The following is a 10,499-nucleotide window of genomic DNA, read 5'->3' as shown; positions in this document are numbered from 1 at the left end:
GTGTGGATCACGAGGTTAGCAGTTCGAGACCAGCCTGACCAACATGGTGAAACCCTGTCTCTACTAAAAATACAAAAAAATTAGCTGGGCATGGTGGCGGGCACCTGTAATCCCAGCGACTTGGGAGGCTGAGGCAGGAGAATCTCTTGAAACTGGAAGGCGGAGGTTGCAGTGAGCCGAGATTGCACCACTGCACTCTAGCCTGGGCAATAAGAAGAAAACTGTGTCTCAAAAAAAAAAAAAATAAGTCGGTAGTGGCTTTGTCCTCCACTTTTCTCTTCCTCCGCTGATGCCTCCCAGCTCTCATCAGCCTCCCGCTGGCCGTCTCCTTAACACCAAACACTGTGCCTTCAATTAAGTTGCAGAGTTCTGATGGAGAGATATTTGAAGTTGATGTGGAGATTGCCAAACAATCTGTGACTATCAAGACCATGTTGGAAGATTTGGGAATGGATGATGAAGGAGATGACCCAGTTCCTCTACCAAATGTGAATGCAGCAGTAGTAAAAAAGGTCATTCAGTGGTACACCCACCACAAGGATGACCCTCCTCCCCCTGAAGATGATGAGAACAAAGAAAAGCAAACAGACGATATCCCTGTTTGGGACCAAGAATTCCTGAAAGTTGCCCAAGGAACACTTTTTGAACTCATTCTGGCTGCAAACTACTTAGACATCAAAGGTTTGCTTGATGTTACATGCAAGACTATTGCCAATATGATCAAGGGGAGAACTCCTGAGGAGATTCGCAGGACCTTCAATACCAAAAATGACTTTACTGAAGAGGAGGAAGCCCAGGTGCGCAAAGAGAACCAGTGGTGTGAAGAGAAGTGAAATGTTGTGCCTGACACTGCAACACTGTAAGGATTGTTCCAAATACTAGTTGCACTGCTCTGTTTATAATTGTTAATATTAGACAAACAGTAGACAAATGCAGTGGCAAGTCAATTGTATTAGCAGAATATTGTCCTCATTGCATGTGCAGTTTGAGTACAGATTCCAAACCTATGGCTGAGTTTCTTCTAGTATGATCAAAAGTTTCTTTTTTCTTTGCTCTGAATAAAACTGAACTGTGGGTTCTCTATAAGTGGCATTTTGGGCTTTCCCTCTTTTTTGTAAAGTAATGTCTGCCTAGTTTATTGTCCAGTTAACTTTAGTGACCTTTTAAAAGTTGGCGTTGTAAATAAAACAACTTGCAAAAAAGTTTTCTGGAATAGAATTAACAAAATATTATCTTTATTCATGAGTTGGAAACTGGAAAAAGGCTTCTTGAAGTAAATGTTCTGAGTGGAGTTACTAGGATGTCTTCCAGCCTCCTGCAGTCAAGGAGTACCACAGTAATGATTAGCCTGTATGTAGCAGGGCTCCCTTCATTGCATCTGAGGACTTGTTTTCTTTTTCTTTAATTTTATTTTTAACCCTCTTAGTTTTAAATATATTGCCTAGAGACTCAGTTACTACCCAGTTTGTGGTTTTTTGGGAGAAATGTAACTGGACAGTTTGTTAGCTTTTCAATTAAAAAGACACTTAACCCATGTGGGATGTCATCTTTTTATAATCAGTGTTCCCATGTGGAGAAAATTATTCACACTACTTGCATGTAAAAAATAATTTAACTTTTTACGTTAAAATATGTGGTAAAACCCAGAAAGCATCCATCATGAATGCAAGATACTTTCAATAAAAAGTAAGTTTTAAAAAAAAAAATCTTACCCAATCTTACCCAATTCTTATTTGTGATAAGTCCCATATAAGTAGAAAAGAAAAAGAAATAGATCAAGACATAGTAACAGTAATTATAACCTAGAATTAAAAGATTAAAGGAACCAAACAATAAAATAAGCAAAAGTTATATAATTCACACAGTAGCCTCATAAGTAAGGGAATAAAAGCACTCAAAAGTTAAGATAAGGCCTGTGCACTGCCCAATGTGTCTGTCCCCCACACGTTGTCTTTCATGGCAGATGGGCCTAGGAGGGTTCCCCAGGAAGCCGACCTCAGGGATGATCTAAGAGCTGAAAGAACCCTTTGGTATACCCCACCGCCTGGCCAGAGTCTGAAAGTTTTATTCCTGCTAGTGGCAAGAATTTGGTGTAAAATTAAGCTGCCTTGGCTCTTTTATGATGTTCCAAGTAGCTGGCAGATGTGCACCCATAGAGGCACACTGCCTCTCCAGCGATGCTGTCACCACGTGGTTCAGCACCCTTCGCTGTCCCCCAGGCTTGTCGGAAAAGGGTGGGCATTCATGAGAGCCCACTGCTTGGACTTAGTGGTAGTCGTGGGTAGTGAAATTTTTCTCTGGGAGAATTAAAATGTTATTTTGAGATTAAATTTATTCCCTTACTTGATCCCCTCTGCCAATTAGCAGGTGTGAATGTTGTGATTTCTGTAGCTGGTGAAAATCCACGTGCTGTAGAGTTGGCCACTGTAGACCTAAGTGTGTTGGATTCTAGTAGCTGGATTTTTTTTTTTTTTTTTTTTTTTTACAGGATTTTGCTCTGTTGCCCAGGCTGGAGTGCTGTGGTGTGATCGTAGCTCACTGCAGCCTCAATCCCTCGGGCTCAAGCCATCCTTCTGCCTCAGTGTTTTGAGTAGTTGTAAGTTAATAAGGCTGAATACTTCCCCCACTTTTTTTTTTCTTTTTTTGCTACAGGGCCTCACTCTGTCACCCAGGCTGGAATGCAGTGGTACAATCGTAGCTCACTGCAGCCTTGACCACCCAGGCTCAAGCAATCCTCTTACCTCAGCCTGCTGTGTAGTTGGTACCACAGGCATGCACCATCACACTGGGCTAATTTTTTTTTTTTTTTTTTTTTTGAGAGATGGTGTCTCACTATGTTGCCCAGGCTCGTCTCATACTCCTGGGCTCAAGCAATCATCCAACCTCGACCTCCCTAAGAGCTGGAATTGCAGGCATGAGCCACCACTCCTGACCTGAATTCTTCCTTTTTCTTCCTACTAAACTCTGCTTATTTGCTTTCGACTAAATGTACTGTGAAGCTAATCAATTTGGAGTGGTGCAGCTTATTGACTTGGTTTTCTGTGCTAAGACCCTGGGAAGTAAAGGGGGGGGTGCGGAAGCCAGGATGTATAGGGAGCATTTCTGATAAATTGCCTAAAAGATCTCAAAACAGGTACAAAAATTAGCTGAGCATTGTAGCAGGTGCCTGTAATCCTAGCTCCTCAGGAGGCTGAGGCAGGAGAGTCGCTTGAAACGGGAGGTTGAGGTTGCAGTGAGCCAAGATTGCACCATATCAACTGCATACCAACTTCCCACAAAAACTGACTTTTTGGGGACTCTCACATATCTTTAAAGTAGGTCATTGAATTGATTTTTTTGGAGGTTTCTCATATTGGTCGAATTATTCTGGTGTGGACTCTTGCCTTATATAGAGGTTTCTGTTTCTCTTAAGTCAGTGTCAATACAACGGCTGGAGTTTCTGTGTTTGCAACAAGAAGGTGTTGGTATTTTATGTAGGGTAAATGTGACTAGAATAAACCTTTGGAACAGAAGTCTTTATTACTAAAGTTTTGCAATCCATCCCTCTTCCAAAAATTGATTTGATTCTTTCTTAGGAAAATATACATTATTATTAATACTCTCATGCTACAGAGGTTTTCTGGTTAAGCTGCAGCCATCATCATTCCTAAAAACGAAACATTGGAGACATTTGTCAGTTAAAATTAGAAGACAAGAATATTTGCTGTCACCACAATTAACATTGTTCTGGCAGTTCTACCAAGGTACTCAGTCTTCTAACAGAAATAAAAGTAGAGAAAAAAGGAGTTAACGTAATCAGTATAGAGCTATTATTGTCTGGTGGTGAGGACATGAACTCTGGAGCTGGAAGGCTTGGATTTGGTTTTGAATTTTATTCTGCTACTTATTAGCTCATTGGCCCTGAACAAATCTCATGTTTCAGATCCCTCAGTTGTGAAATGGAGTTAATAATATTACTGCTTCATGGGGTTGTTGTCTGAACTTAGAACAAATAATAGCTATTATTTGTAGATGGTTATTTTATGTAGAAAACCCAAGAGAAGGCTGGGTGTTGTGGCTCACGCCTGTAATCGCTTTTGGAGGCAAGGCAGCAGGACTGCTTGAGGCCAGGAGTTCGAGAGCAACATCGGAAACATAGCGAGACCCCCATCTCTACAAAAAATAAAACACTAGCTGGGCATGGTAGTGTGTACCTGTAGTCCCAGCTACTGGGGAGGCTAAGGTGGGAAGATCACCTAAGCCCAGGAATTTCAGCTTGCAGTGAGCTGTGATCTCAACACTGCATGCTGGCTTGAGTGAGACTTTTTCACAGGAAAAAAAAAAAAAAAAAAGGAAAAAAAACCCAAAGGAATTTATATTGAAACTATAGAATTTCATCTCCATCTTAGAGATGAAATTCTAAAATAACCATAAAAACTAACTGTACAAAATGACTTTCCTATATATTATTACTAACTACTTAGCAAATATTATGGAGAAATAATTAATTTACAATAGAAACAAATATAAATCACCTATAGAGAACAAGAGCTTTCAGGATCGTTATGAAAAACAGAAAATTGAGTGAGAAGCACAAAGGTGTGACTGCATAGGGCCCTGTGCTTGGACTTTAGGGCTCTGTAGCTGCCGTCGTGAAATTCTTTTTTTTCTTTTTCTTTATGAGATAAGGTCTTGCTCTGTCACCCAGGCTGGAGTGCAGTGTTGCAAACATTACTCATTGCAGCCTGGACCTCCTGGGCTCAAGCTAGCCTCCCTTCTCAGCCACCTGAGTAGCTGAGACTACACATGTGTGCCACTGCACCCAGGTAATTTTAAAATTTTTTATAGAGACAGCATCTCACTATTTTTTTTTTTTTTTTTTTTTAGATGGAGTCTTGCTCTGTCGCCCAGGCTGGAGTGCAGTGGCGTGATCTCAGCTCACTGCAACCTCCACCTCCTGGGTTCAAGCAATTTTCCTGCCTCAGCCTCCCAAGTAGCTGGGACTACAGGTGCGTGCCACCATACCTGGCTAAGTTTTTGTATTTTTAGTAGAGACGGGGTTTCACCGTGTTAGCCAGGATGGTCTCGATCTCCTGACCTTGTGATCCACCCGCCTCAGCCTCCCAAAGTGTTGGGATTACAGGCGTGAGCCACCGCGCCCAGCTGTCCAGGCTTGTTTTAAACTCTTGGGCTCAAGCAGTCCTCCCACCTTGGCTTCCTAATGTGCTGGGATTACAGGCATGAGCCTCTATGCCCCACCCCAGCGAAAAAAGAAATTTGTACTTAGTTTTTCCCCAGGTTCCTCTCTGTGTTAAAAAAGGTTGAATGGGGAAACTGAAACTCCTCCCCCTGCTCTTGGAAGTGTAGGGCACTTCCCTTTCTCCACAGTGTCAGTAAAGGTTGGGTGGAGACTGAACTTCCAGCCCTGCCAGGTGAGAATGAATTGTTTGTTCCTGTCCTCTCCACCCTCTCTGTGGTATTGGTGGGGGCTGAGAGGGGAGCCTGGATTTCTGCCTCTACCCATGGTAATGAGGTCGCAACTCCCTTTTCCCACCACTGTGATGTTGGCTAAAGAATATTTAAATCAGACTGAGAGCCTCCTAATATAACACCCCACACTTTCAAGACACAATAAAAAAATCACTCACCAGCTGGGCGCAGTGGCTCCTGCCTGTAATCCCAGCACCTTGGGAGGCCAAGGCAGGCAGATCACCTGAGGTCAGGAGTTTGAGACCAGCCTGGCCAACACGGCAAAACCCGGTCTCTACTAAAAATATAAAAATTAGCCAGGCGTGTTGGTGGGCGCCTGTAATCCCAGCTACTCGGGAGGCTGAGGCAGGAGAATTGCTTGAACCCCGGAGGCGAAGGTTGCAGTGAGCCAGGATTGCGCCCTGCACTCCAGACTGCGAGACAGAGCTAGACTCTATCTCAAAAAAAAAAAAAAAAAAAGAAAAAAGAAAAAAAAAATGGCCGGGTGCAGTGGCTCAAGCCTGTAATCCCAGCATGTTGGGAGGCCGATGGGGGCAGATCACCTGAGGTCAGGAGTTTGAGACCAGCCTGGCCAGCATGGCGAAACCCTATCTCTACTAAAAGTATAAAAGTTAGGTAGGCATGGTGTTGGGAGCCTGTAATCCCAGCTACTCAGGAGGCTGAGGCAGGAGAATAGGTTGAACCCAGGAGGTGGAGGTTGCAGTGAGCCGAGATTGCACCACTGCACTCCAGACTGCCTGACAAGAGCGAGATTCTGTGTCAAAAAAAAAAACAAAAAACATCATATCTGAACCAAATGACACATATGTTGGAATTATCTGACAAAGATTTTAAAGAAAACATCATAAAAATTCACCAATGAGTAAAGAGAAACATGCTTCAAACAAATGAAAAAGCCCCAGCAAAACCACTGGAGACGTGAACCAAATGGAAATTTTAGAATTGCAAAGGATAATAACTGGAAGTTCTTAAATTTCATATTAGAGGGCCGGGCACAGTGGCTCACACCTGTAATCTCAGCACTTTGGGAGGCTGAGGTGGGTGGATCACCTGAGCTCAGGAGTTTGAGGCCAACCTGGCCAATGTGGTGAAACCCGTCTCTACTAAAAATACAAAAATTAGCTGGGCATGGCGGTGCATGCCTGTAATCCCAGCTACTCAGGAGGCTGAGGCACAAGAATGACTACTTGAACTGGGAAGCAGAGGTTGCAATGAGCCAAAATGGTGCCACTGCACTCCAGCTTAGGCGACAAAGAGAGACTCCATCTCAAAAAAAAAAAAAAAAAAGAATTCATATTAGAATTGCAGTGACTGAAGAATGGATCTATTAACTGGGATATAGATCAATAGAAATTCCCAATGTGAACAACAGAGAGAAAACTGAACCTTTAAAGTGTAGGCTTAGGGACCTGTGGGACGGTAAAAGAAAAAAAAAATCTGTCATTCTTGTCACTGGAGTCCTAGAAGGAGAGGGGAAAAATGCATATGGCTAAAAAAATATTAAATAGCAGCTGAAAATCTCCCCCAAATTTTCAAAGGCAGAAAGCTACAGATTTAAGGAGAATGAACCACAAACAGGATAAATTAGATGAATTATGCAAGGATATGTCACAAACCTCTCAGAATTAAAGATAAAACCTTGAAAGTAGTTAAACAGCAAATGACAGATTACCTATAGTGGAACAATTGATTGATTGATGGATGGATTTTTTGAGACAAGGCCTCTCTGTCACCCAGGCTGGAGTGCAATGGCAAAATCATGGCTCAAGGCAGCCTCAGCTCCCGGACTCAGGCTGCAGTGAGCTGTGACTCTGCCACTGTACTCCAGCCTGCATGACAGACTTTGTCTCAAAATTTTTTTTGTTTCGTTTTGGCTAGGCGCAGTGGCTCATGCTTGTAATCCAGCACTTTGGGAGGCTGAGGCAGGTGGATCATGAGGTCAAGAGTTCGAGACCATCCTGGCCAACATGGTGAAACCCTGTCTTTACTAAAAATGCAAAAATTAGCTGGGCATGGTGGCATGCGCCTGTAGTCCCAGCTACTCAAGAGGCTGAGGCAGGAGAATCGCTTGAACCTGAGAGGCAGAGGTTGCAGTGAGCCGAGATAATGCCACTGCACTGCAGCTCAAAAAAAGAATTTTTTTTTTTTTTAATTAAAAAGTTCTAGTATCTAAAATGAGCAAAATCACTGTGTGCAGCCAAGGCGGGTGGATCTTCTGAGGTCAGGAGTTCAAGACCAGGCTGCAGGGAGCCGAGACTGCACCACTGCACTCTAGCCTGGGAGAAAGAGGGAGACTCCGTCTCAAAAAAAAAAAAAGTAAAAATGCATTTAAAAAGAACAGCATCAACCAGGTACAGTGGCTTATGCCTGTAATCCTAACACTTTGGGAGGCTGAGGGTGGAGGATAGCTGAGACCAGGAGTTTGAGACCAGCCTGGGCAACATGGTGAAACTCTGTCTCTACAACAAAAATTAGCCAAACGTGGTAGCATGCACCTGTAGTCTCAGCTACTTGGGAAGCAGGGGCAGGATTGCTTGAGTCTGGGAGGTCGAGGCTGCCATGATTGCACTACCTACTCTAGCCTGGGCAACAGAGCAAGACCCTGTCTCAAAAAAGAAAAAAAAATGCAAAAACAAAACAAAAGAGAGTAACATCATTTCCTTATCATTAGTTTGAATGAAGTGAGTCATTGGTAAAAGTTTCCATTTTCAAAAAAAACATTAAAATATAGTGTGAGGCCAGGCATGATGGCTCATTCCTGTAATCCCAGCACTTTGGGAAGCTGAAATGGATTGCCTGAGCCCCAGAGGTTGAGGCTGCAGTGAGCCATGTTTGTGTCACTTCACACTAGCAGCCTGGGGAACAGAGCAAGACCTTGTCTCAAAACAACAATATGTGGTTTACCACAACCAACAGGAAAAATCTGGATGAAACTGTATGAAATATTTACTGCTGTGCTCGACATGGTAGTGTAGAGGTCAAGGGCAAAAGTCCTGGGGTCAGGCCACCTGGTCTGCTGTCTAATTAGCTGTGTCATCTTTGGAAAGGTACTTGAACTCTCTGTGCCTTAGAATTCATTTTCTAAAATGTGGGCTGGGCACGGTGGCTCATTCTTGTAATCCCAGCACTCTGGGAGGCCGAGGCAGGGGGATCACGAGGTCAGGAGGTCGAGACCATCCTGGCTAACACGGTGAAACCCTGTCTCTACTAAAAATACAAAACATTAGCCGGGCGTGGTGGCAGGCGCCTGTAGTCCCAGCTACTTCGGAGGCTGAGGCAGGAGAATGGCGTGAACCCGGGAGGCGGAGCTAGCAGTGAGCCGAGATCGCGCCACTGCGTTCCAGCCTGGGCAACAGAGCGAGACTCCGTCTCAAAAAAAAAAAAAACAAAAAACAAAAAAACACACACACAGAAATTAGCTGGGCGTGGTAGTGGGCACCTGTAATTCCAGCTACTGGGGAGGCTGAGGTTGAAGAATTGCTTGAACCCAGGAGGCAGAGGTTTTTATACTTGCTAGGCAGGACTTAATTAACAATCAATTAGTAAGGAAAAGATATCGAAGCAGTAAACTGAAGTCAGGGTGAAAAGTTCTGTTTACCAAACATGGATTCTCTCCTTCTAGAACCAGGTTACAGTTGGAGTTACAGAAAATACTTTGAACAGGTCCTTTGGTATCCTGTAGGAAATCAGACAAAAACATAGATCAGTTAGTTTCTTTTTCTTTTTTGACACAGTGTCTCGCTCTGTCGCCCAGGCTGGAGTGCAGTGGCGAGATCACCGCTCACTGCAGCCTCCACCTCCCGGGCTCAAGCGATCCTACTGCCTCAGCCCTGCAAGCAGTGCGGACTACAAGCCTGCGCCACCATGCCCAGCTAATTTTTTGTATTTTTGTAGAGACAGGGTTTCACCATGTTGCCCAAGCTAGTCTGGAACGCTTCAGCTCAAGTGATCCGCCCACCTCAGCCTCCCAAAGTGCTGGAATTAAGGGCCCCTGAGCCACCGGGCCGGCCCAATTACTTTACTCAGTTTGAGCATGAGCACTGGAAGGAAAGCTCTCACTTGCATATATATTTTTTTAAAGACATGATCTCACTCTGTCCTGTCACCCAGGCTGGTGTGCAGTGGCGTAATGTCGGCTTACCGTAACCTTAACCTCCCGGGTTCAAGCAATTCTTTTTTTTCTTTCTGAGACGGAGTCTCGCTCTGTCGCCCAGGCTGGAGTGCAGTGGAGCGATCTCGGCTCACTGCAACCTCCGTCTCCCGGGTTCAAGCAATTCTCTGCCTCAGCCTCCCTAGTAGCTTGGATTATCGGTGCCCGCCACCACGCCTGGCTAATTTTTGCATTTTTAGTAGAGACGGGGTTTCACCATCCTGGCCAGGATGATCTTATACTCCTGACCTCGCGATCCACCTCCCTTGGCCTCCCAAAGTGCTGGGATTACAGACGTGAACCACCACACCTGGCCCGAGCGCTTTTATTTTTAATGAGATGTTTTCTTTGTTTCCTAGCCCCTTCTACCACCCTACAAATTTCCAAAGATTTTAATGTTGCTGCAACAGCCATCAGAGGTCAAGCTAGGGGTTGCAGCTCCCTAATGCGGGGCAGCCGCAGAGGGGGCCAACCCTGCCGAGTATGAGCGGCGCTGGGCGGCAGGGGACGCTGCTGTGGTCCCCGGTACCTGGCTGGGTTAGGTGTTGGGGGCCGCACCTACACAGCCTCAGGTGAGGCGAGTGCGTAGCAAGGGCTGCAGCTGGCTCTAGCGGGCTTGTGCTGTCCATTGAGGAGCTTCTGCGCCACCTTGTCCTTGTGCCCGCCAGGCGCCAGCAGGTTGGTGCGCAGCGCGTGCTCCAGTAGCCTCAAGCCCTTGCTGCGCCCAACGCGCAGGCCGGGAAGTCGCGCAGGTAGTAGTAATCCAGGCAGTGGTAAAGCTCCCCTTGTAGTTTATTGGTGCCTGCCGCCGGGTCTGAGCCTGCAGAAGCTTACCAGCTGCTTGTGGCCACCCGCCTGCGCATGCGCGCTTCTGGAGGAC

General features: G+C 45.1%; 1 protein-coding gene and 1 long non-coding RNA gene across 2 annotated transcripts; one reads left to right on the top strand and one right to left on the bottom strand.

Moving 5' to 3' along the window:
• Positions 1-293: 293 nt before the first annotated feature.
• On the top strand, positions 294-1,534 carry LOC129041456 (S-phase kinase-associated protein 1-like; the record flags this gene model as incomplete). Its single annotated transcript, XM_054497035.2, has 1 exon — positions 294-1,534. A coding segment is annotated over one exon (540 nt), but the record flags the coding sequence as incomplete, so codon positions are not given.
• A 1,793-nt stretch (positions 1,535-3,327) lies between these two features.
• On the bottom strand, positions 3,328-10,492 carry LOC129040484 (uncharacterized). The gene is made up of 3 exons (XR_008503651.2): positions 10,178-10,492; positions 9,068-9,145; positions 3,328-3,646 (listed from the first exon to the last, which is right to left on the bottom strand). It is a non-coding gene; the product is annotated as an uncharacterized LOC129040484 (long non-coding RNA).
• Between the last annotated feature and the right edge of the window lie 7 nt (positions 10,493-10,499).

This window comes from Pongo pygmaeus, chromosome 6, assembly GCF_028885625.2.
Source record: "Pongo pygmaeus isolate AG05252 chromosome 6, NHGRI_mPonPyg2-v2.0_pri, whole genome shotgun sequence".
NCBI classification, from domain to species: domain Eukaryota; kingdom Metazoa; phylum Chordata; class Mammalia; order Primates; family Hominidae; genus Pongo; species Pongo pygmaeus.
This window is presented reverse-complemented; position numbering and strand designations above follow the sequence as displayed.